Here is a 27,475-nt window from a genome sequence, read left to right as displayed (position 1 = left end):
CACGGTCCGGGGACCGTGCGGCCACGTCGCGAGGAGGTCTGCCGGTGGGGATCGCGCTCCGAGGCGCCGGCCCCCGCAGCGAGGTAGGTGCTCCCGGCCGGGCCTGACATACCCCCCCTCGTACACGCGACCCCCGGGCGCGACGGGGAACAGGACGACCAGGATGGGAGCGATGGAAGGATCGGATCTTAGCAGGGGCGTGAACGTTGGCCAGGGGTTCCCATGACCGTTCCTCCGGGCCGTATCCCTTCCACAGAACCAGGTACTCAAAACGACCCCTGCGGATGCGGGAGTCAAGGATGCTCTCCACCTCGTATTCTTGGTCGTCGTCCACCAGAACCGGAGGAGGAGGAATGCTGCTTCCCCCAGCGTCCAGAGGAGGGACCCATCTCTTCACCAAGGATACGTGGAACGTTGGGTGGATACCCCAGGAGTCAGGGAGCTTGAGCTTGACGGCAGCCGGACCGATCAAATCGGTGACGAGAAAGGGTCCTAGATAGGTGGGACCCAACTTCTTGGAGGGTGTCCGAGTGGGTATGTATTTGGAGGAGAGCCACACCTTGTCGCCCACTTGAAGAGGGGCATGCGGCCGATGGTGTTTGTCGAATTGTTTCTTGTGGTGTTCTTGGGCTTTCTGCAGTGCAGCTCTGAGGACTGGGACGGTTTGTTGTAGTAGCTGGATACGGTCCCGGGCCGGAGGGACCCCCTCGGTGGATGGAAGGTCGAAGAGGAAGGACGGGTTGTACCCGTAAACCGCTTGGAAGGGAGACATCCCTATAGACCGTTGTAGGTGGTTGTTGTATGAGAACTCCGCCAATGGTAGCAAGGTGAGCCAATCGTCTTGCAGGTGCGAGATGTAGCAGCGCAAGTATTGTTCCAGTATTTGGTTCACCCGTTCCGTTTGGCCATTGGTACGGGGGTGATATGCGGAGGACAAACAGCGATGGACTCCCAATCCCTTACAGAACGCTTTCCAGAATCGGGACGTGAACTGGGTCCCCCGGTCTGACAATACTGTGTGGGGAGTCCCATGTAGTCTGTATATGGCCTGCAAAAACAGGTCGGCCGTCTTGGCCGCCGTGGGTAATGCAGTGGTGGGGACGAAATGTGCCATCTTTGTGAGACGATCGACCACCACCATGACTGTGTTGTGGCCTTGTGAGGGTGGTAGGTCCACGATGAAATCCACGGTGATGTCTGTCCATGGTCGCTCGGGGATGGGGAGGGGTTGCAGGAGGCCTGCTGTTTTGGTGGTGGGTTTCTTGGATCGGGCGCACACGGAACATGAGTGGACTTACTGCTCGATGTCTTTGGACATAGTCGGCCACCAAAAGTATCGTCGGGCGAGGTCTCGGGTCTGACGGTGTCCTCCATGACCGGAGGAGGGAAGGTCATGGACTGCGCGGAGAACTGCGTGTCTCGCGAGGAGGGGTACATACACCAACCCGTCTTTCAGGAACAGGCCCTGAGAGGCCTTGCAAGACACTGTCTCTGGTTCGGAGTGGAGGGTTCGGCTGTGTCTACGGAGGTCATCCATGAGGGACGTCTGTATGCCTAAGAAGTGGGCTGACTGTAGGATCCCGTCTTGTGACGTGACTGGTTCCTCCACCGGGTCGTACAGTCTGGACAGGGCGTCGGCCTTGATGTTCTTTGTCCCGGGTCTGTAGGTGATATGGAGTTGAAAGCGAGTGAAAAACAGCGCCCATCGGGCTTGCCAAGGGCAGAGTCTCTTGGCTGTACGAAGATATTCCAAGTTGCGATGGTCGGTGAACACGGTGATGGGGTGTTGTGCTCCCTCCAACAGGTGCCGCCACTCCTCCAAGGCCATCTTGATGGCGAGGAGTTCCCGGTCCCCCACGTTGTAGTTGCTCTCAGCCGGGGAGAGTCGTTTGGAGAAATATGAGACCGGATGGAGAAGGTCTTGGGCTCCGTGGCGCTGTGAGAGAACGGCCCCCACCGCAGACTCCGAGGCATCCACCTCCAACCAGTAGGCCTTCAAAGGATTTGGAAGCACGAGGATGGGGGCTGTGGTGAACTGCTGTTTCAGCATGTCAAACGCCTTTTGCGCAGGTAGTGTCCACCGAAACTTGGTATGTTTCTTGGTGAGACTGGTGATGGGGAGGACCAGGCGAGAGAACCCCTTGATAAACCGCCTGTAGAAGTTGGCGAAACCGATGAATCTTTGGACGGCCTTGACCGAGTTGACAGGCCATTGCTGGATCGCCATCACCTTCCCCAGGAACTCCACCCTGGTGGTTTCGAAGGTGCACTTGGAGAGCTTGGCATAGAGGTGGTTCTGGTGGAGCCGAGTCAGCACCAGTGCCATGTGCTTTCGGTGTTCTGCTAGACCACAACACATGAGTCCAGCACGTCCCTGAACAAGTCGTTGAGGAACCGTTGAAAGGTGGCTGGTGAATTACAGAGACCAAACGGCATGACCCGGTACTCGTAATGTCCGTATCTGGTACGAAAAGCTGTCTTCCATTCGTCCCCCTTCCGGATGCGAACCAGGTTATAGGCGCCCAGTAGGTCAAGCTTGGAGTACACTTGCGCCTCCCGTAGGCGGTCCATGAGTTCGGGAATCAGAGGCAGGGGATACTTGTTTTTGATGGTGATGTGGTTCAATTCCCTGTAATCGACACAAGGTCGGAGTCCTCCATCTTTTTTTCCTATGAAGAAGATCCCAGCGCCGGCCGGGGAAGTGGAAGGTCGGATGAAGCCTCTCCTCAGGTTGTCCTCGATGTACTCCTTGAGGATCTTGAGTTCGGGTTCCGAGAGGGGAAAGATACGACCGAACGGTATGGGAGCCCCCGGGAGGAGATCGATAGGACAGTCGTACGGTCTGTGTGGAGGAAGACATTCAGCTTCCTTAGGGTCAAAAACGGAGGCAAAACCACGGTATGGGGCGGGTAGCATAGAAGCCCCAGCTGAAGGAGTCGACGAAGGCTCGATAAGGGAGAGCGCAGCCCTCGCGATACAATGTTGCACACAAAAGTTCGAACAAAACGTGACTTTTCCTGACGACCACTTTATTGCTGGATCGTGTTTACAGAGCCAGGGAAGACCCAGGATGAGGGGGTACGTGGGAGTGTGGACAAGGTAGAGGACCACCGTCTCGTGATGTGACGTTCCGACGGTAAGGCGGAGAGGGATAGTCTCGGAGGTCACCGGCCCTGATGATATCGGTCTCCCGTCCACCAGCCGGACTTCGAGAGGTGGGTCCCTGAGACGTGTGGGGGTGTGAAGGCGATGGGCTAGGTCAGTGTCCAGAAAGCTTTCGCTGGCCCCGGAATCCAGGATGGCGTGTAGGGGTACGGACTTATCGCCCCACTGCAATAACACAGGAACGGAGAGGTGAGAGGTAGCCCCGTTGAGACATAAAGAGGTACGTAAAGACGTGGCCTTACCTCGAGGCGGTGCTAGGGGGCATACACGAACCAAGTGCCCCGGCTTCCCGCAATACATGCAGAGGTTCTCGTTCCTCCGTTTGGTTCTTTCGGCTGTCGACAGGGGTCCTCTTGCCACCCCGATTTGCATGGGTTCCACAGCATCATTGGAGGAAGGACTCGGAGTCGCAGTTGGAGGACGGTTGGGGAAGCCTGGACGCGAGAGAGGAGGAGGACCCCGCTCTATGCGACGTTCCCGGAGACGGCGGTCCAATAGGGTGACTGCGTGAATCAGGGCATCCAGGGTGGCCGGGGGATCCACTCGGGCTAATTCATCCTTGAGGGACTCCGCCAACCCGAGGCGGAACTGGTGGAGCAGAGCAGGTTCGTTCCACCGGGTCTCTGTGGCCAGGCTCCGGAACTCCGAAACGTAGTCCTCCACCGGCTTGCGACCTTGCCGGAGGTTGTGGAGGAGGTTCTCAGCGGTCCCCCTTCTGTGGGGGTCTGCATATAAACCGTCCATGGCCTGGCGGAACAGTACCCAGGTCTCCAATGCAGGGTGTTGCGTGAGCAATAGGTGATGGGCCCAGATCCCGCAGACCGGGAGTCCGGGAGCGCGGCCTGCCACGAGGCAGTGCCGCGCCGTGATCGGGAGGTCCAAGGGCAGGATTAGACCTCCTGCCCGACGTCTCCCGCGACGCCGGACCCGATACTCTGCGTGGCGCACGGTCCGGGGACCGTGCGGCCACGTCGCGAGGAGGTCTGCCGGTGGGGATCGCGCTCCGAGGCGGCGGCCCCCGCAGCGAGGTAGGTGCTCCCGGCCGGGCCTGACAGTCGGGTTTCCGATGTCCGTGCATTTGACGTGGACTCCTTTTCGCCGGTCGGGGTTTCCGTCTCTGTTTCGCGTCGGACTAAGTCTAATTCGGTCTCTGTGTCGTACCCTTACTTCCCTGATAGACCTAGACTTTGCGTAGCTCAGTCTGTTAAGGCTTACCTTTGCGCGTCTCGGCCCTTCCGTAGCTCTTCCTCGGGTCCGCTCTTTATTTCCTATGTCCGTCCGTTTCGTCCTGTATCTGCTCCGACTTTGGCCAGGTGGATTAGATGGATCCTTGGCCTGGCTGGAGTTGAGCCTTCGTTTGGGGCTCATTCGGTTCGGGGTGCTGCCGCCTCGGCGGCTTTGTCTCTCGGGAGTTCACTGTCCGATGTCCTTTCGGCTGCAGATTGGTCCCGGGAGTCTACTTTTCGCACCTTTTATTTTGGCCCTCAGCCGCATGCTTCCTGCGCTCTGTTGCGGCGTTAAAATTGCAAAATATGAAGCCTCCTGTCTTGCTGTAAAATTGGGGATTAATCTAGCCTTGGTGCAGTATTAATCTAAATTTTATTAAAGACAGGAGGCGAGTATTTTGCATAACCTTCTTTACTGAATAACCTCCAGAACCAAACAATTCTGTTACAAAGTATTAGCTCCAGAGGCACTCAGCTGATCATATTAAAATCTATCAGGCTGCCAAAACATATAATGGCCACAAAAAAACCAACTGATTAAAAGACTTAACTCAGCTCAGGAAAGTCCAATCGAATGGGCTTTCCCAGCCCTGGTCACAACAATCTAGAGATTAACACCTCTATGCTGAGATAGAGATACAAGAATACCTATTTTAAAGTGTTGTTCCACCTACGTTGCAGAATAAGACGTAAATGCAGAATTAGAACCATGATTCTATGTATTGTGAATGGCTCAAACTTTTACAAAAATATGTTTTATTTGTGTCATTTTTTTTCTCAGACTTTTTCAGAGAATGCACATCATGTGACATAAAAGTAGGCACTGACAGGTTTTTGCCACAGAAATTCAAACTCCTTATTAAAGGTTTCTGTTTTTTGCCTTCTTACATTTTTAAGTAATTAATGCTTCTTGAATGACCATACTTGGGAATCTGCCAGGCTGGGATACCCAGAGCTCCCCCTCTTCTTCTTCTGAAGGGGCTATATGGGGGATGGAGTAAGACGTTATAGCCCGAAACAGTCTTAAGTGGGCCGACAGTTGAACAGGAAGTGGGTGGGGAATGGTTGTGGCTAAACATGGTTCCCCTGCCCATAAAAAAGGTGTATTCAAATACTATGTATGTAACTGGGTAAAACAAAAGTGAAAAAAGGTGCTTCTTGTGTGGGTACACTAAACGAGAGAAGAAAATTACAGCTAAAAACGAGCGTCGCAAAAATGTTAAAACAGACTCGGTCATGAAGGGTACAAAAATAAAAAAAAAGCCTGGTCTTAAGGGGTTAATCCTGCCGTTTTTCTAAATGTAGCAATAAAAACAAAAGCCAAGAAAAAAATTTGGGCAGTTGATCTATCATTAGATAAGCTGGACAGCAACAACTGCCGGATCCCTGCTAATATGCTGGTAATAGATTTGGTGCCAATGTAAAGTGCTTCCTAACTGGCTAATTATTATTATTACCTTTTATTTACTAAGTTACGCAACAATGTACAATTCAATTGGGGCAGTTGACACATTTAATAACACAAATACATTAATGCATACAGACACATCAGGAGTTAAGAATCTTGCTGTGAGCTTGCCATCTAGCCTTATGGTAGTTTATACAAAGTTCATGGCAGGAATGGTGGGCTTATGAGGGCCCCGCTCGTGAGCTTACAGTCTACCGGAAAAGCATAGGTATGTGAAACAAATGTAGGGGTGAAGCTCTCTTGTAGCAATAATTAGGGCTAAGTGGTTTCAGAATGCAAAAAAAGGATAAATACAATGAACAGAAGGGTGGGCTAGTACGTGGTTTCAGATGGTGGTCTGCAGAAGGCTTGATCCTCAACAGGAGAGGAAAAAAGAGAGATAAATAAGAGAAAATTGTTTTAGGTTACAAAAAGGGGTGGGGTTATATATAAAAGGGCTATAGGAGGCCAGAGGGGAGGGGTTTAACATTAAGGAATGTACTTTCCAAGGTAAACAAAATTTGGCTAAAAAAGAAACAAGGTTCCTAAAATACATCTTTTTTTACATATACAGATAACAACATGCATAATAATACAAAATATGAATTTGTAAATTCATATTGCTTGCTAATCTGGCATAGTTTTTAATTCCTGCGAGGGCCTCAGAGGGTGATCTGCAGTGTCCTTGGGGATGTTTCACAAAAGAAAGAAACATAACTCTCTCTTTTCAAACAGAAATAATATGAAATTCTTTTTTTTTTTTTAATCATACAAACCCTAATATATTTATATAAATATCTTTATTTTTAAAAGAAAAAAGTGAGAGATGGGCAACCCCTATTATCAGCAGCTAAAAAGGGGATAGCATACCTTGAATTTTATCTATAGATTGTGTTTCTGTATTATATATATATATATATATATATATATATATATACATATGTGACATATGTGGCATATGTTGTGTACTGCCATCTAAACGGGATTTTTGTGCAATCTACATGCATTTAAAAGAAGAATTACACCTCAGGACGAATATGGCAAAATGGCAACAATCTCCAAGATTTAAGGAACAATATACCAAGAGAGAAAAGAGGGATTAAAATGATAAACTGGTTTTGACCAACCTAATATATATATATATATATATATATATATATATATATATATATATATATATATATATATATTGTAAATGTCTGTATGTATGTGGAAGCATAAAACATGGGCTATTGTTCTTAATCACTGTGATGTCACAATCCTATGTCATCGTGGTCACCACATAAACTGGGTATTTCTGAACTGGAATGTCATTTGATGCTCCTGCTCTTAGAGATTTGGATTCAAAGCATTTTGAGAAAGGAATAGGTAACAGCAAAATGAGGATATTTGATCTTCTTCCAACTGATGTGGAAATGGTGGATGTTGACTATTATTTAGGCAACAGGAGAGCACTGAAACAACTCCGGGATGGAGAAGATGATGGCTTTGCTGTAACTAAAAAAAGAAAGATTGAAATCTTTGAGGATAGCAGAAAAGCTATAAAGCGGCAGTTGGAAGGTGAAGAGGATGAGATTTTGACACCAAAAGGGAAAAAGGGGAAATATTTTGGAGAAGGCACGACTCCTGTGAAGCGGTCCAGGGATGGAGAAGATGGGGACACCTTTACCCCAAAGTGGAGGAGAGTGTGGTAGCTACAACACCTAGCTTTAGTTATGTGATGTTGAATAAAATGTTTGACTTAATTTTGCTCTCTTCTGTGAATGTGATATTTCATATATGTGTAGTTAATATGGGTTTACAAGGGATCGGCCCTGTCAAACTAACCTGATCAGCTTTTATGAGGAGGTGAGCTCAAGACTGGATCGGGGTGAATCGCTGGATGTCGTATATCTTGATCCAGGCTGGGAATATGTATTAAATGGGAAAACACTGGGGACGACTGACATGGAAAAGGACTTAGGAGTTTTAGTTAACAGTAAATTTACCTGTAGCGACCAGTGTCAGGCAGCTGCTGCTAAGGCAAATAAAATCATGGGGTGCATCAAAAGGGGCATAGATGCCCACGACAAGGAAATAATTCTACCACTGTACAAGTCACTAGTCAGACCACACATGGAATACTGTGTACAGTACTGGGCACCAGTGTACAAGAAAGATATAGTGGAGCTGGAGAGGGTTCAAAGACGGGCAACCAGAGTAATAAGGGGAATGGGAGGACTACAGTACCCAGAAAGATTATCAGAATTAGGGTTATTTAGTTTGGAAAAAAGACGGCTTAGGGGGGACTTAATAACCATGTATAAATATATAAGGGGGCAGTACAGAGATCACTCCCAGGACCTATTTATACCCAGGACTGTATCTATAACAAGGGGACATCCTCTACGGCTGGAGGAAAGAAGGTTTCTACACCAGCACAGACGGGGGTTCTTTACAGTAAGAGCGGTGAGATTATGGAACTCTCTGCCAGAGGAAGTGGTAATAGTAAACTCAATAAAAGAGTTCAAAAGGAGCCTGGACGTGTTTCTTGAAAGCAATAATATTACCAGTTATAGATATTAGATTAATAGGGACAGAACGTTGATCCAGGGATTTATTCTGATTGCCATATTTGGAGTCGGGAAGGAATATTCCCCCTGGTATGGGGCAATTGGCATCTGCTTCATAAGGGTTTTTTGCCTTCCTCTGGATCAACACAGTAAGGACACAATATGTATATAGGTTGAACTTGATGGACTTTGGTCTTTTTTCAACCTTATGAACTATGTTACTATGTTACTATGTACATAATAAATGAGAAACCATTTTTGGCCTTGTGCCACATACCCAGTGAACGCCCCAACCAACCTGTGCTGCCAATCAGCCAGCTAATGCTATACATATGATGGGGGTCACATCTCCCATCATGCTCAGCCACACAACAGCGTCTTTAATACAGGAATGAATGGTGTTTCCTACACTGAGCTCAGCTAAGTTAAGGCTCTGCCAGTATTAACAGAAATAAAGGGGTGAATAGGTTTACTCATTAAGGTCAATGCCAGCACTTACTAAGAGTTCAAAAGTAAAACTCAGAAACATAGAATTTGACTGTGGAGAAGAAGCATTCGGCCATCTAGGCTGCCCATTTTTCCTGACGTAATGATTCAGGCCTTAATCAGCCCTCGGTCTTGTTGATTCTGGATAGTTTTATGCCGGTCCCATGCATGTTTCAAAGAATAGTTTGATAAAAACAATTCTGTTACAAAGTATTAGCTCCAGGGGAACTCAGCTGATCGTATTAAAATCTATCAGGCTGCCAAAACACATAATGGCCACAAAAAAACCAACTGATTAAAAGACTTAACTCAGCTCAGGAAAGTCCAATCGAATGGGCTTTCCCAGCCCTGGTCACAACAATCTAGAGATTAACACCTCTATGCTGAGATAGAGATACAAGAATACCTATTTTAAGGTGTTGTTCCACCTACTTTGCAGAATAAGACGTAAATGCAGAATTAGAACCATAATTCTATGTATTGTGAATGGCTCAAACTTTTACAAAAATATGTTTTATTTGTGTCATTTTTTTTCTCAGACTTTTTCAGAGAATGCACATCATGTGACATAAAAGTAGGCACTGGCCTACAGTAGCCACAGAAATTCAAACTCCTTATTAAAGGTTTCTGTTTTTTGCCTTCTTACATTTTTAAGTAATTAATGCTTCTTGAATGACCATACTTGGGAATCTGCCAGGCTGGGATACCCAGAGCTCCCCCTCTTCTTCTTCTGAAGGGGCTATATGGGGGATGGAGTAAGACGTTATAGCCCGAAACAGTCTTAAGTGGGCGCCGACAGTTGAACAGGAAGTGGGTGGGGAGTGGTTGTGGCTAAACATGGTTCCCCTGCCCATAAAAAAGGTGTATTCAAATACTATGTATGTAACTGGGTAAAATAAAAGTGAAAAAAGGTGTTTCTTGTGTGGGTACACTAAACGAGAGAAGAAAATTACAGCTAAACACGAGCATCGCAAAAATGTTAAAACAGACTCGGTCATGAAGGGTACAAAAATAAAAAAAAAACCTGGTTTTAAGGGGTTAATCCTGCCGTTTTTCTAAATGTAGCAATAAAAACAAAAGCCAAGAAAAAAATTTGGGCAGTTGATCTATCATTAGATAAGCTGGACAGCAACAACTGCCGGATCCCTGCTAATATGCTGGTAATAGATTTGGTGCCAAAGTAAAGTGCTTCCTAACTGGCTAATTATTATTATTACCTTTTATTTACTAAGTTAAGCAACAATGTACAATTCAATTGGGGCAGTTGACACATTTAATAACACAAATACATTAATGCATACAGACACATCAGGAGTTAAGAATCTTGCTGTGAGCTTGCCATCTAGCCTTATGGTAGTTTATACAAAGTTCATGGCAGGAATGGTGGGCTTATGAGGGCCCCGCTCGTGAGCTTACAGTCTACCGGAAAAGCATAGGTATGTGAAAGAAATGTAGGGGTGAAGCTCTCTTGTAGCAATAATTAGGGCTAAGTGGTTTCAGAATGCAAAAAAAGGATAAATACAATGAACAGAAGGGTGGGCTAGTACGTGGCTTCAGATGGTGGTCTGCAGAAGGCTTGATCCTCAACAGGAGAGGAAAAAAGAGAGATAAATAAGAGAAAATTGTTTTAGGTTACAAAAAGGGGCGGGGTTATATATAAAAGGGCTATAGGAGGCCAGAGGGGAGGGGTTTAACATTAAGGAATGTACTTTCCAAGGTATACAAAATTTGGCTAAAAAAGAAACTAGGTTCCTAAAATACATATTTTTTACATATACAGATAACAACATGCATAATAATACAAAATATGAATTTGTAAATTCATATTGCTTGCTAATCTGGCATAGCTTTTAATTCCTGCGAGGGCCTCAGAGGGTGATCTGCAGTGTCCTTGGGGATGTTTCACAAAAGAAAGAAACATAACTCTCTCTTTTCCAACAGAAATAATATGAAATTCTTTTTTTTTTTTTAAATCATACAAACCCTAATATATTTATATAAATATCTTTATTTTTAAAAGAAAAAAGTGAGAGATGGGCAACCCCTATTATCAGCAGCTAAAAAGGGGATAGCATACCTTGTATTTTATCTATAGATTGTGTTTCTGTATTATATATATATATATATATATATATACATATGTGACATATGTGGCATATGTTGTGTACTGCCATCTAAACGGGATTTTTGTGCAATCAACATGCATTTAAAAGAAGAATTACACCTCAGGACGAATATGGCAAAATGGCAACAATCTCCAAGATTTAAGGAACAATATACCAAGAGAGAAAAGAGGGATTAAAATGATAAACTGGTTTTGACCAACCTAATATATATATATATATATATATATATATATATATTGTAAATGTCTGTATGTATGTGGAAGCATAAAACATGGGCTATTGTTCTTAATCACTGTGATGTCACAATCCTATGTCATCGTGGTCACCACATAAACTGGGTATTTCTGAACTGGAATGTCATTTGATGCTCCTGCTCTTAGAGATTTGGATTCAAAGCATTTTGAGAAAGGAATAGGTAACAGCAAAATGAGGATATTTGATCTTCTTCCAACTGATGTGGAAATGGTGGATGTTGACTATTATTTAGGCAACAGGAGAGCACTGAAACAACTCCGGGATGGAGAAGATGACGGCTTTGCTGTAACTAAAAAAAGAAAGATTGAAATCTTTGAGGATAGCAGAAAAGCTATAAAGCGGCAGTTGGAAGGTGAAGAGGATGAGATTTTGACACCAAAAGGGAAAAAGGGGAAATATTTTGGAGAAGGCACGACTCCTGTGAAGCGGTCCAGGGATGGAGAAGATGGGGACACCTTTACCCCAAAGTGGAGGAGAGTGTGGTAGCTACAACACCTAGCTTTAGTTATGTGATGTTGAATAAAATGTTTGACTTAATTTTGCTCTCTTCTGTGAATGTGATATTTCATATATGTGTAGTTAATATGGGTTTACAAGGGATCGGCCCTGTCAAACTAACCTGATCAGCTTTTATGAGGAGGTGAGCTCAAGACTGGATCGGGGTGAATCGCTGGATGTCGTATATCTTGATCCAGGCTGGGAATATGTATTAAATGGGAAAACACTGGGGACGACTGACATGGAAAAGGACTTAGGAGTTTTAGTTAACAGTAAATTTACCTGTAGCGACCAGTGTCAGGCAGCTGCTGCTAAGGCAAATAAAATCATGGGGTGCATCAAAAGGGGCATAGATGCCCACGACAAGGAAATAATTCTACCACTGTACAAGTCACTAGTCAGACCACACATGGAATACTGTGTACAGTACTGGGCACCAGTGTACAAGAAAGATATAGTGGAGCTGGAGAGGGTTCAAAGACGGGCAACCAGAGTAATAAGGGGAATGGGAGGACTACAGTACCCAGAAAGATTATCAGAATTAGGGTTATTTAGTTTGGAAAAAAGACGGCTTAGGGGGGACTTAATAACTATGTATAAATATATAAGGGGGCAGTACAGAGATCACTCCCAGGACCTATTTATACCCAGGACTGTATCTATAACAAGGGGACATCCTCTACGGCTGGAGGAAAGAAGGTTTCTACACCAGCACAGACGGGGGTTCTTTACAGTAAGAGCGGTGAGATTATGGAACTCTCTGCCAGAGGAAGTGGTAATAGTAAACTCAATAAAAGAGTTCAAAAGGAGCCTGGACGTGTTTCTTGAAAGCAATAATATTACCAGTTATAGATATTAGATTAATAGGGACAGAACGTTGATCCAGGGATTTATTCTGATTGCCATATTTGGAGTCGGGAAGGAATATTCCCCCTGGTATGGGGCAATTGGCATCTGCTTCATAAGGGTTTTTTGCCTTCCTCTGGATCAACACAGTAAGGACACAATATGTATATAGGTTGAACTTGATGGACTTTGGTCTTTTTTCAACCTTATGAACTATGTTACTATGTTACTATGTACATAATAAATGAGAAACCATTTTTGGCCTTGTGCCACATACCCAGTGAACGCCCCAACCAACCTGTGCTGCCAATCAGCCAGCTAATGCTATACATATGATGGGGGTCACATCTCCCATCATGCTCAGCCACACAACAGCGTCTTTAATACAGGAATGAATGGTGTTTCCTACACTGAGCTCAGCTAAGTTAAGGCTCTGCCAGTATTAACAGAAATAAAGGGGTGAATAGGTTTACTCATTAAGGTCAATGCCAGCACTTACTAAGAGTTCAAAAGTAAAACTCAGAAACATAGAATTTGACTGTGGAGAAGAAGCATTCGGCCATCTAGGCTGCCCATTTTTCCTGATGTAATGATTCAGGCCTTAATCAGCCCTCGGTCTTGTTGATTCTGGATAGTTTTATGCCGGTCCCATGCATGTTTCAAAGAATAGTTTGATAAAAACAATTCTGTTACAAAGTATTAGCTCCAGAGGAACTCAGCTGATCGTATTAAAATCTATCAGGCTGCCAAAACACATAATGGCCACAAAAAAACCAACTGATTAAAAGACTTAACTCAGCTCAGGAAAGTCCAATCGAATGGGCTTTCCCAGCCCTGGTCACAACAATCTAGAGATTAACACCTCTATGCTGAGATAGAGATACAAGAATATCTATTTTAAGGTGTTGTTCCACCTACTTTGCAGAATAAGACGTAAATGCAGAATTAGAACCATAATTCTATGTATTGTGAAAGGCTCAAACTTTTACAAAAATATGTTTTATTTGTGTCATTTTTTTTCTCAGACTTTTTCAGAGAATGCACATCATGTGACATAAAAGTAGGCACTGGCAGGTTTTTGCCACAGAAATTCAAACTCCTTATTAAAGGTTTCTGTTTTTTGCCTTCTTACATTTTTAAGTAATTAATGCTTCTTGAATGACCATACTTGGGAATCTGCCAGGCTGGGATACCCAGAGCTCCCCCTCTTCTTCTTCTGAAGGGGCTATATGGGGGATGGAGTAAGACGTTATAGCCCGAAACAGTCTTAAGTGGGCCGACAGTTGAACAGGAAGTGGGTGGGGAGTGGTTGTGGCTAAACATGGTTCCCCTGCCCATAAAAAAGGTGTATTCAAATACTATGTATGTAACTGGGTAAAATAAAAGTGAAAAAAGGTGCTTCTTGTGTGGGTACACTAAACGAGAGAAGAAAATTACAGCTAAACACGAGCGTCGCAAAATTGTTAAAACAGACTCGGTCATGAAGGGTACAAAAATAAAAAAAAAACCTGGTCTTAAGGGGTTAATCCTGCCGTTTTTCTAAATGTAGCAATAAAAACAAAAACCAAGAAAAAAATTTGGGCAGTTGATCTATCATTAGATAAGCTGGACAGCAACAACTGCCGGATCCCTGCTAATATGCTGGTAATAGATTTGGTGCCAAAGTAAAGTGCTTCCTAACTGGCTAATTATTATTATTACCTTTTATTTACTAAGCTAAGCAACAATGTACAATTCAATTGGGGCAGTTGACACATTTAATAACACAAATACATTAATGCATACAGACACATCAGGAGTTAAGAATCTTGCTGTGAGCTTGCCATCTAGCCTTATGGTAGTTTATACAAAGTTCATGGCAGGAATGGTGGGCTTATGAGGGCCCCGCTCGTGAGCTTACAGTCTACCGGAAAAGCATAGGTATGTGAAACAAATGTAGGGGTGAAGCTCTCTTGTAGCAATAATTAGGGCTAAGTGGTTTCAGAATGCAAAAAAAGGATAAATACAATGAACAGAAGGGTGGGCTAGTACGTGGCTTCAGATGGTGGTCTGCAGAAGGCTTGATCCTCAACAGGAGAGGAAAAAAGAGAGATAAATAAGAGAAAATTGTTTTAGGTTACAAAAAGGGGCGGGGTTATATATAAAAGGGCTATAGGAGGCCAGAGGGGAGGGGTTTAACATTAAGGAATGTACTTTCCAAGGTAAACAAAATTTGGCTAAAAAAGAAACAAGGTTCCTAAAATACATATTTTTTACATATACAGATAACAACATGCATAATAATACAAAATATGAATTTGTAAATTCATATTGCTTGCTAATCTGGCATAGCTTTTAATTCCTGCGAGGGCCTCAGAGGGTGATCTGCAGTGTCCTTGGGGATGTTTCACAAAAGAAAGAAACATAACTCTCTCTTTTCCAACAGAAATAATATGAAATTCTTTTTTTTTTTTTAAATCATACAAACCCTAATATATTTATATAAATATCTTTATTTTTAAAACAAAAAAGTGAGAGATGGGCAACCCCTATTATCAGCAGCTAAAAAGGGGATAGCATACCTTGTATTTTATCTATAGATTGTGTTTCTGTATTATATATATATATATACATATGTGACATATGTGGCATATGTTGTGTACTGCCATCTAAACGGGACTTTTGTGCAATCAACATGGATTTAAAAGAAGAATTACACCTCAGGACGAATATGGCAAAATGGCAACAATCTCCAAGATTTAAGGAACAATATACCAAGAGAGAAAAGAGGGATTAAAATGATAAACTGGTTTTGACCAACCTAATATATATATATATATATATATATATATATATATATATATATATATATATATATTGTAAATATCTGTATGTATGTGGAAGCATAAAACATGGGCTATTGTTCTTAATCACTGTGATGTCACAATCCTATGTCATCGTGGTCACCACATAAACTGGGTATTTCTGAACTGGAATGTCATTTGATGCTCCTGCTCTTAGAGATTTGGATTCAAAGCATTTTGAGAAAGGAATAGGTAACAGCAAAATGAGGATATTTGATCTTCTTCCAACTGATGTGGAAATGGTGGATGTTGACTATTATTTAGGCAACAGGAGAGCACTGAAACAACTCCGGGATGGAGAAGATGATGGCTTTGCTGTAACTAAAAAAAGAAAGATTGAAATCTTTGAGGATAGCAGAAAAGCTATAAAGCGGCAGTTGGAAGGTGAAGAGGATGAGATTTTGACACCAAAAGGGAAAAAGGGGAAATATTTTGGAGAAGGCACGACTCCTGTGAAGCGGTCCAGGGATGGAGAAGATGGGGACACCTTTACCCCAAAGTGGAGGAGAGTGTGGTAGCTACAACACCTAGCTTTAGTTATGTGATGTTGAATAAAATGTTTGACTTAATTTTGCTCTCTTCTGTGAATGTGATATTTCATATATGTGTAGTTAATATGGGTTTACAAGGGATCGGCCCTGTCAAACTAACCTGATCAGCTTTTATGAGGAGGTGAGCTCAAGACTGGATCGGGGTGAATCGCTGGATGTCGTATATCTTGATCCAGGCTGGGAATATGTATTAAATGGGAAAACACTGGGGACGACTGACATGGAAAAGGACTTAGGAGTTTTAGTTAACAGTAAATTTACCTGTAGCGACCAGTGTCAGGCAGCTGCTGCTAAGGCAAATAAAATCATGGGGTGCATCAAAAGGGGCATAGATGCCCACGACAAGGAAATAATTCTACCACTGTACAAGTCACTAGTCAGACCACACATGGAATACTGTGTACAGTACTGGGCACCAGTGTACAAGAAAGATATAGTGGACAGGGGCGTAACTAGACGCCTCAGGGCCCGGGTGCGAGAATCTTTTAAGGGCCCCCCCACCCCCTCACCCCCCCCAAAAAACATGATTTTTACCCAACAATTTTTTTTTCAACAAATTACATATCGAATAATATCTGTAAATTTTTTCAACTTACTTTATCTTCAACAATGCAGCATTCAGGACAGGTAAAAGGTGACACGTAACAGCCATTGATGGTGTGGTTCTGCAAATATAAAGGACAACCATTAATCAACCTGTTTTATACATTTAGTGAAGTTATTGTCAATGATGTATATTTCTATAAGAAAACCAAGAGAAATTCATGGCAATTATGGCAATGTTAGACAGGAACCAAAAGTGTTAAAAAATGGCCAAAATAAATAGCAGGGAATAGACAGAATATTAACTCCTCATCATCCATGTATGCTAGATAAAGATGACCTCAGAGCTCAGCAGATGTATGAGATAGAATCTTTTGTGATGGGATTGGGAGTACATCAATACACTAAAAAAGTCATGTTACATCCGAAGCCACAATTTAGTGCCACTAATAATTTTTAATAAAATATCCAGATTGAAATAGAGTAAATAACATAAAACCTTTACCTTTCTTCTCACTGATTTCAGGGCCTAGAATGTTTTGTCCACTGAAGTGACTACAAATTCAGAAATGGCGTTTTATCTCTGGATAAATAAAAATTACACAGTTCTATTTATTCCTACAGAAAGTAAAAAAAATGCCTAACATTAGGGTGCAGTCTTCCCTCCTTCTGACCCTGACCATGGTACTCTCCCCCGTAATCATCCCCAGAGTCCCCTTGTCCCTCATTAACTAAACCATACCTCTCTTGCTTACTCTCTGTAGTTCATGTATAGATCAAATAAACAACACATGTAAACAGTACGTTCATGTATAGATCAACTGAATAAGACATAAAAACCCTGTAGTTACAGGTATACATAAATAATGCTTAAGAAATATAGATCACTCTATCACGTGATATGTGTTCAAATTAAAAAGTGAAAATTAAAAGTAAAAATAATAATAAACAAGACTCCTTAAGCAATGCACTGCAGCAACCTGACAAAACACTCCTCAGGATGTTCAAGACCAGACGTAATCAAAGAAAAAGGGTCGCATGTACGTAGGGCGAAATCAAAGAAAAAGGGGCGCATGTACATAGGGCGAAATCAAAGAAAAAGGGGCGCATGTACAAAGGACATAATCAAAGAAAAAGGGGCGCATGTACATAGGGCCCCTTTTGTACATGCGCCCCTTTTTCTTTGAATACATAAATAATGTATGGAAACATAGCATAGCAGATATAGATCAACAGAATAACACACAAACCCAGCATTGCAGATATAGATCAAATAGAATTCACATAAAAACTCTGCATTAAAGGTATATTTAAAACCCCCTAAATTATAAGCATAGATCACAGGTTGCACACCCCAAAACCAGCCCTGGCCTCCACACTGCCCACATGGAACCTGACCAGCACCCAGATAACACACGTAGGGTTTGCCATCTTTGTCCCCAAACAGCCCATCCTGTGCCTGGCTGGATGGGGACAAAGGTGACACTGGGGAGCTGAACTTGTGTGTCTAATCTATATATAAGTGTTTATATATGTATATCTATATAAAAATAAATCTAGAAATCTCAATTTTTTTAAGAAAAAAAAAACTTTATGCGTTTTGTCCCCCTCCACAGACACACACATATATTTATTTTTATGTTTATAATTGAAATAATAATGAAATAATAATTAAATGCCATACAATATTTTTTTTTTTAAATACATTATTGTACCGACCTCCCTATTCCTTCTACTTTGGGGCCCTGATGAAGTGCTGATGGAGTGATAGCTCCAGCTCCAGCAGTCTGTGTGATGGGGCGGAGCTTTCAGCCCTCATGCAGCTCTTGTGGCACGATCCAGTGCTCCTGCAGTCTGTATGAGGGGGCGGAGCTTTCACCCCTCATGCTCTATGTGATCCGGTGATCCTACACTCGGAGCGTGAGGGGGCGGAGCTTTCGCCCCTCACGCTGCATCAATGATTAGGCGGCCGTCGCCAGCTCCGTGGCGCGGCTTGCCTTATTTAAAAAAAACAAAAAAAACCATAAAAAGGAATCGGGCGGCCCCTTGGCTTGGGCCCCCCTTCCACCGGGTCCCGATTTCGTGCGGCCCCTTGGCTTGGGCCCCCCTGCCGTCGGGGCCCGGTCGCAATCGCGACCCCTGCGACCCCGGTAGGTACGCCACTGATAGTGGAGCTGGAGAGGGTTCAAAGACGGGCAACCAGAGTAATAAGGGGAATGGGAGGACTACAGTACCCAGAAAGATTATCAGAATTAGGGTTATTTAGTTTGGAAAAAAGACGGCTTAGGGGGGACTTAATAACTATGTATAAATATATAAGGGGGCAGTACAGAGATCACTCCCAGGACCTATTTATACCCAGGACTGTATCTATAACAAGGGGACATCCTCTACGGCTGGAGGAAAGAAGGTTTCTACACCAGCACAGACGGGGGTTCTTTACAGTAAGAGCGGTGAGCTTATGGAACTCTCTGCCAGAGGAAGTGGTAATAGTAAACTCAATAAAAGAGTTCAAAAGGAGCCTGGACGTGTTTCTTGAAAGCAATAATATTACCAGTTATAGATATTAGATTAATAGGGACAGAACGTTGATCCAGGGATTTATTCTGATTGCCATATTTGGAGTCGGGAAGGAATATTCCCCCTGGTATGGGGCAATTGGCATCTGCTTCATAAGGGTTTTTTGCCTTCCTCTGGATCAACACAGTAAGGACACAATATGTATATAGGTTGAACTTGATGGACTTTGGTCTTTTTTCAACCTTATGAACTATGTTACTATGTTACTATGTAAATAATAAATGAGAAACCATTTTTGGCCTTGTGTAACATACCCAGTGAACGCTCCAACCAACCTGTGCTGCCAATCAGCCAGCTAATGCTATACATATGATGGGGGTCACATCTCCCATCATGCTCAGCCACACAACAGCGTCTTTAATACAGGAATGAATGGTGTTTCCTACACTGAGCTCAGCTAAGTTAAGGCTCTGCCAGTATTAACAGAAATAAAGGGGTGAATAGGTTTACTCATTAAGGTCAATGCCAGCACTTACTAAGAGTTCAAAAGTAAAACTCAGAAACATAGAATTTGACTGTGGAGAAGAAGCATTCGGCCATCTAGGCCGCCCATTTTTCCTGATGGAATGATTCAGGCCTTAATCAGCCCTCGGTCTTGTTGATTCTGGATAGTTTTATGCCGGTCCCATGCATGTTTCAAAGAATAGTTTGATAAAAACAATTCTGTTACAAAGTATTAGCTCCAGAGGAACTCAGCTGATCGTATTAAAATCTATCAGGCTGCCAAAACACATAATGGCCACAAAAAAACCAACTGATTAAAAGACTTAACTCAGCTCAGGAAAGTCCAATCGAATGGGCTTTCCCAGCCCTGGTCACAACAATCTAGAGATTAACACCTCTATGCTGAGATAGAGATACAAGAATACCTATTTTAAGGTGTTGTTCCACCTACTTTGCAGAATAAGACGTAAATGCAGAATTAGAACCATAATTCTATGTATTGTGAATGGCTCAAACTTTTACAAAAATATGTTTTATTTGTGTCATTTTTTTTTCTCAGACTTTTTCAGAGAATGCACATCATGTGACATAAAAGTAGGCACTGGCAGGTTTTTGCCACAGAAATTCAAACTCCTTATTAAAGGTTTCTGTTTTTTGCCTTCTTACATTTTTAAGTAATTAATGCTTCTTCAATGACCATACTTGGGAATCTGCCAGGCTGGGATACCCAGAGCTCCCCCTCTTCTTCTTCTGAAGGGGCTATATGGGGGATGGAGTAAGACGTTATAGCCCGAAACAGTCTTAAGTGGGCCGACAGTTGAACAGGAAGTGGGTGGGGAGTGGTTGTGGCTAAACATGGTTCCCCTGCCCATAAAAAAGGTGTATTCAAATACTATGTATGTAACTGGGTAAAATAAAAGTGAAAAAAGGTGCTTCTTGTGTGGGTACACTAAACGAGAGAAGAAAATTACAGCTAAACACGAGCGTCGCAAAAATGTTAAAACAGACTCGGTCATGAAGGGTATAAAAATTAAAAAAAAGCCTGGTCTTAAGGGGTTAATCCTGCCGTTTTTCTAAATGTAGCAATAAAAACAAAAGCCAAGAAAAAAATTTGGCCAGTTGATCTATCATTAGATAAGCTGGACAGCAACAACTGCCGGATCCCTGCTAATATGCTGGTAATAGATTTGGTGCCAATGTAAAGTGCTTCCTAACTGGCTAATTATTATTATTACCTTTTATTTACTAAGTTACGCAACAATGTACAATTCAATTGGGGCAGTTGACACATTTAATAACACAAATACATTAATGCATACAGACACATCAGGAGTTAAGAATCTTGCTGTGAGCTTGCCATCTAGCCTTATGGTAGTTTATACAAAGTTCATGGCAGGAATGGTGGGCTTATGAGGGCCCCGCTCGTGATCTTACAGTCTACCGGAAAAGCATAGGTATGTGAAACAAATGTAGGGGTGAAGCTCTCTTGTAGCAATAATTAGGGCTAAGTGGTTTCAGAATGCAAAAAAAGGATAAATACAATGAACAGAAGGGTGAGCTAGTACGTGGCTTCAGATGGTGGTCTGCAGAAGGCTTGATCCTCAACAGGAGAGGAAAAAAGAGAGATAAATAAGAGAAAATGGTTTTAGGTTACAAAAAGGGGCGGGGTTATATATAAAAGGGCTATAGGAGGCCAGAGGGGAGGAGTTTAACATTAAGGAATGTACTTTCCAAGGTAAACAAAATTTGGATAAAAAAGAAACAAGGTTCCTAAAATACATATTTTTTTACATATACAGATAACAACATGCATAATAATACAAAATATGAATTTGTAAATTCATATTGCTTGCTAATCTGGCATAGCTTTTAATTCCTGTGAGGGCCTCAGAGGGTGATCTGCAGTGTCCTTGGGGATGTTTCACAAAAGAAAGAAACGTAACTCTCTCTTTTCCAACAGAAATAATATGAAATTCTTTTTTTTTTTTAAATCATACAAACCCTAATATATTTATATAAATATCTTTATTTTTAAAAGAAAAAAGTGAGAGATGGGCAACCCCTATTATCAGCAGCTAAAAAGGGGATAGCATACCTTGTATTTTATCTATAGATTGTGTTTCGGTATTATATATATATATATATATATATATATATATATATATATATATATATATATACATATGTAACATATGTGGCATATGTTGTGTACTGCCATCTAAACGGGATTTTTGTGCAATCAACATGCATTTAAAAGAAGAATTACACCTCAGGACGAATATGGCAAAATGGCAACAATCTCCAAGATTTAAGGAACAATATACCAAGAGAGAAAAGAGGGATTAAAATGATAAACTGGTTTTGACCAACCTAATATATATATATATATATATATATATATATATATATATTGTAAATGTCTGTATGTATGTGGAAGCATAAAACATGGGCTATTGTTCTTAATCACTGTGATGTCACAATCCTATGTCATCGTGGTCACCACATAAACTGGGTATTAATGAACTGGAATGTCATTTGATGCTCCTGCTCTTAGAGATTTGGATTCAAAGCATTTTGAGAAAGGAATAGGTAACAGCAAAATGAGGATATTTGATCTTCTTCCAACTGATGTGGAAATGGTGGATGTTGACTATTATTTAGGCAACAGGAGAGCACTGAAACAACTCCGGGATGGAGAAGATGATGGCTTTGCTGTAACTAAAAAAAGAAAGATTGAAATCTTTGAGGATAGCAGAAAAGCTATAAAGCGGCAGTTGGAAGGTGAAGAGGATGAGATTTTGACACCAAAAGGGAAAAAGGGGAAATATTTTGGAGAAGGCACGACTCCTGTGAAGCGGTCCAGGGATGGAGAAGATGGGGACACCTTTACCCCAAAGTGGAGGAGAGTGTGGTAGCTACAACACCTAGCTTTAGTTATGTGATGTTGAATAAAATGTTTGACTTAATTTTGCTCTCTTCTGTGAATGTGATATTTCATATATGTGTAGTTAATATGGGTTTACAAGGGATCGGCCCTGTCAAACTAACCTGATCAGCTTTTATGAGGAGGTGAGCTCAAGACTGGATCAGGGTGAATCGCTGGATGTCGTATATCTTGATCCAGGCTGGGAATATGTATTAAATGGGAAAACACTGGGGACGACTGACATGGAAAAGGACTTAGGAGTTTTAGTTAACAGTAAATTTACCTGTAGCGACCAGTGTCAGGCAGCTGCTGCTAAGGCAAATAAAATCATGGGGTGCATCAAAAGGGGCATAGATGCCCACGACAAGGAAATAATTCTACCACTGTACAAGTCACTAGTCAGACCACACATGGAATACTGTGTACAGTACTGGGCACCAGTGTACAAGAAAGATATAGTGGAGCTGGAGAGGGTTCAAAGACGGGCAACCAGAGTAATAAGGGGAATGGGAGGACTACAGTACCCAGAAAGATTATCAGAATTAGGGTTATTTAGTTTGGAAAAAAGACGGTTTAGGGGGGACTTAATAACTATGTATAAATATATAAGGGGGCAGTACAGAGATCACTCCCAGGACCTATTTATACCCAGGACTGTATCTATAACAAGGGGACATCCTCTACGGCTGGAGGAAAGAAGGTTTCTACACCAGCACAGACGGGGGTTCTTTACAGTAAGAGCGGTGAGATTATGGAACTCTCTGCCAGAGGAAGTGGTAATAGTAAACTCAATAAAAGAGTTCAAAAGGAGCCTGGACGTGTTTCTTGAAAGCAATAATATTACCAGTTATAGATATTAGATTAATAGGGACAGAACATTGATCCAGGGATTTATTCTGATTGCCATATTTGGAGTCGGGAAGGAATATTCCCCCTGGTATGGGGCAATTGGCATCTGCTTCATAAGGGTTTTTTGCCTTCCTCTGGATCAACACAGTAAGGACACAATATGTATATAGGTTGAACTTGATGGACTTTGGTCTTTTTTCAACCTTATGAACTATGTTACTATGTTACTATGTACATAATAAATGAGAAACCATTTTTGGCCTTGTGCCACATACCCAGTGAACGCCCCAACCAACCTGTGCTGCCAATCAGCCAGCTAATGCTATACATATGATGGGGGTCACATCTCCCATCATGCTCAGCCACACAACAGCGTCTTTAATACAGGAATGAATGGTGTTTCCTACACTGAGCTCAGCTAAGTTAAGGCTCTGCCAGTATTAACAGAAATAAAGGGGTGAATAGGTTTACTCATTAAGGTCAATGCCAGCACTTACTAAGAGTTCAAAAGTAAAACTCAGAAACATAGAATTTGACTGTGGAGAAGAAGCATTCGGCCATCTAGGCTGCCCATTTTTCCTGATGTAATGATTCAGGCCTTAATCAGCCCTCGGTCTTGTTGATTCTGGATCGTTTTATGCCGGTCCCATGCATGTTTCAAAGAATAGTTTGATAAAAACAATTCTGTTACAAAGTATTAGCTCCAGAGGAACTCAGCTGATCGTATTAAAATCTATCAGGCTGCCAAAACACATAATGGCCACAAAAAAACCAACTGATTAAAAGACTTAACTCAGCTCAGGAAAGTCCAATCGAATGGGCTTTCCCAGCCCTGGTCACAACAATCTAGAGATTAACACCTCTATGCTGAGATATAGATACAAGAATACCTATTTTAAGGTGTTGTTCCACCTATTTTGCAGAATAAGACGTAAATGCAGAATTAGAACCATAATTCTATGTATTGTGAATGGCTCAAACTTTTACAAAAATATGTTTTATTTGTGTCATTTTTTTTCTCAGACTTTTTCAGAGAATGCACATCATGTGACATAAAAGTAGGCACTGGCAGGTTTTTGCCACAGAAATTCAAACTCCTTATTAAAGGTTTCTGTTTTTTGCCTTCTTACATTTTTAAGTAATTAATGCTTCTTGAATGACCATACTTGGGAATCTGCCAGGCTGGGATACCCAGAGCTCCCCCTCTTCTTCTTCTGAAGGGGCTATATGGGGGATGGAGTAAGACGTTATAGCCCGAAACAGTCTTAAGTGGGCCGACAGTTGAACAGGAAGTGGGTGGGGAGTGGTTGTGGCTAAACATGGTTCCCCTGCCCATAAAAAAGGTGTATGCAAATACTATGTATGTAACTGGGTAAAATAAAAGTGAAAAAAGGTGCTTCTTGTGTCGGTACACTAAACGAGAGAAGAAAATTACAGCTAAACACGAGCGTCGCAAAACGGTTAAAACAGATTCGGTCATGAAGGGTACAAAAATAAAAAAAAAAGCCTGGTCTTAAGGGGTTAATCCTGCCGTTTTTCTAAATGTAGCAATAAAAACAAAAGCCAAGAAAAAAATTTGGGCAGTTGATCTATCATTAGATAAGCTGGACAGCAACAACTGCCGGATCCCTGCTAATATGCTGGTAATAGATTTGGTGCCAAAGTAAAGTGCTTCCTAACTGGCTAATTATTATTATTACCTTTTATTTACTAAGTTACGCAACAATGTACAATTCAATTGGGGCAGTTGACACATTTAATAACACAAATACATTAATGCATACAGACACATCAGGAGTTAAGAATCTTGCTGTGAGCTTGCCATCTAGCCTTATGGTAGTTTATACAAAGTTCATGGCAGGAATGGTGGGCTTATGAGGGCCCCGCTCGTGAGCTTACAGTCTACCGGAAAAGCATAGGTATGTGAAACAAATGTAGGGGTGAAGCTCTCTTGTAGCAATAATTAGGGCTAAGTGGTTTCAGAATGCTAAAAAAGGATAAATACAATGAACAGAAGGGTGGGCTAGTACGTGGCTTCAGATGGTGGTCTGCAGAAGGCTTGATCCTCAACAGGAGAGGAAAAAAGAGAGATAAATAAGAGAAAATTGTTTTAGGTTACAAAAAGGGGCGGGGTTATATATAAAAGGGCTATAGGAGGCCAGAGGGTAGGGGTTTAACATTAAGGAATGTACTTTCCAAGGTAAACAAAATTTGGCTAAAAAAGAAACAAGGTTCCTAAAATACATCTTTTTTTACATATACAGATAACAACATGCATAATAATACAAAATATGAATTTGTAAATTCATATTGCTTGCTAATCTGGCATAGCTTTTAATTCCTGCGAGGGCCTCAGAGGGTGATCTGCAGTGTCCTTGGGGATGTTTCACAAAAGAAAGAAACATAACTCTCTCTTTTCCAACAGAAATAATATGAAATTCTTTTTTTTTTTTAAATCATACAAACCCTAATATATTTATATAAATATCTTTATTTTTAAAAGAAAAAAGTGAGAGATGGGCAACCCCTATTATCAGCAGCTAAAAAGGGGATAGCATACCTTGTATTTTATCTATAGATTGTGTTTCTGTATTATATATATATATATATATATATATATATATACATATGTGACATATGTGGCATATGTTGTGTACTGCCATCTAAACGGGATTTTTGTGCAATCAACATGCATTTAAAAGAAGAATTACACCTCAGGACGAATATGGCAAAATGGCAACAATCTCCAAGATTTAAGGAACAATATACCAAGAGAGAAAAGAGGGATTAAAATGATAAACTGGTTTTGACCAACCTAATATATATATATATATATATATATATATATATATATATATATATATATATATATATATATATATATATTGTAAATGTCTGTATGTATGTGGAAGCATAAAACATGGGCTATTGTTCTTAATCACTGTGATGTCACAATCCTATGTCATCGTGGTCACCACATAAACTGGGTATTTCTGAACTGGAATGTCATTTGATGCTCCTGCTCTTAGAGATTTGGATTCAAAGCATTTTGAGAAAGGAATAGGTAACAGCAAAATGAGGATATTTGATCTTCTTCCAACTGATGTGGAAATGGTGGATGTTGAATATTATTTAGGCAACAGGAGAGCACTGAAACAACTCCGGGATGGAGAAGATGATGGCTTTACTGTAACTAAAAAAAGAAAGATTGAAATCTTTGAGGATAGCAGAAAAGCTATAAAGCGGCAGTTGGAAGGTGAAGAGGATGAGATTTTGACACCAAAAGGGAAAAAGGGGAAATATTTTGGAGAAGGCACGACTCCTGTGAAGCGGTCCAGGGATGGAGAAGATGGGGACACCTTTACTCCAAAGTGGAGGAGAGTGTGGTAGCTACAACACCTAGCTTTAGTTATGTGATGTTGAATAAAATGTTTGATTTAATTTTGTTCTCTTCTGTGAATGTGATATTTCATATATGTGTAGTTAATATGGGTTTACAAGGGATCGGCCCTGTCAAACTAACCTGATCAGCTTTTATGAGGAGGTGAGCTCAAGACTGGATCGGGGTGAATCGCTGGATGTCATATATCTTGATTTTTCCAAACCATTTGATACGGTGCCCCATAAAAGGCTGTGCCACATAAAATGAGAATGCTTGGGCTCAGTGGCGTCTCCAGCTTTCATATTTAGGGGGGGCACATGGGGGGCCAGGGACCAAAGTAGGGGGGCCAATTATAAAACGGTACATATACACTATATATATATATATATATATATATATATACACACACACGTTAGACGTGCATTTTTAACTACATAATATGCACTTTTCTCTTTGAAGTAAAGACTGTGATTAAAATATGATTTCAAAATAACAGCTAAAGTGACAGTTATTTTTCATTCTTTAATATTAGCCCCTGCTGACAATATATATAAATATTAGACCCTGCTGCAGATATATAGAAATATTAAACCCTGCTTCCGATATATAAATATTAACCCCTGCTGCGGATATATATTATTAGTCCCTGCAGCCAATATTTATTGATAATAGGCCCTGCAGCCATTATATATTAATATTAGCCCCTGCTGCCGATATATATAAATATTAGTCCCAGCTTCCGATATATATTAATAT

At 41.8% G+C, this 27,475-nt stretch overlaps 1 protein-coding gene across 1 annotated transcript in view; it reads right to left on the bottom strand.

Annotated features, from left to right (window-relative positions):
* Positions 1-27,475, bottom strand: part of LOC149285350 (E3 ubiquitin-protein ligase HUWE1-like) — a gene marked incomplete at its 5' end in the record, with an annotated part of 478,774 nt that overhangs the window by 239,633 nt on the left and 211,666 nt on the right. Inside the window, 1 exon segment of the mRNA XM_089495319.1 lies at positions 17,688-17,696. Within this exon segment, the coding sequence (XP_089351445.1) occupies positions 17,688-17,696 (9 nt within the window).

This window comes from Sceloporus occidentalis, unplaced genomic scaffold (assembly GCF_023333645.1).
Source record: "Sceloporus occidentalis isolate IW3139 unplaced genomic scaffold, rSceOcc1.0.p SCAF_79, whole genome shotgun sequence".
Classification (NCBI taxonomy): Eukaryota; Metazoa; Chordata; class Lepidosauria; order Squamata; family Phrynosomatidae; genus Sceloporus; species Sceloporus occidentalis.
This window is presented reverse-complemented; position numbering and strand designations above follow the sequence as displayed.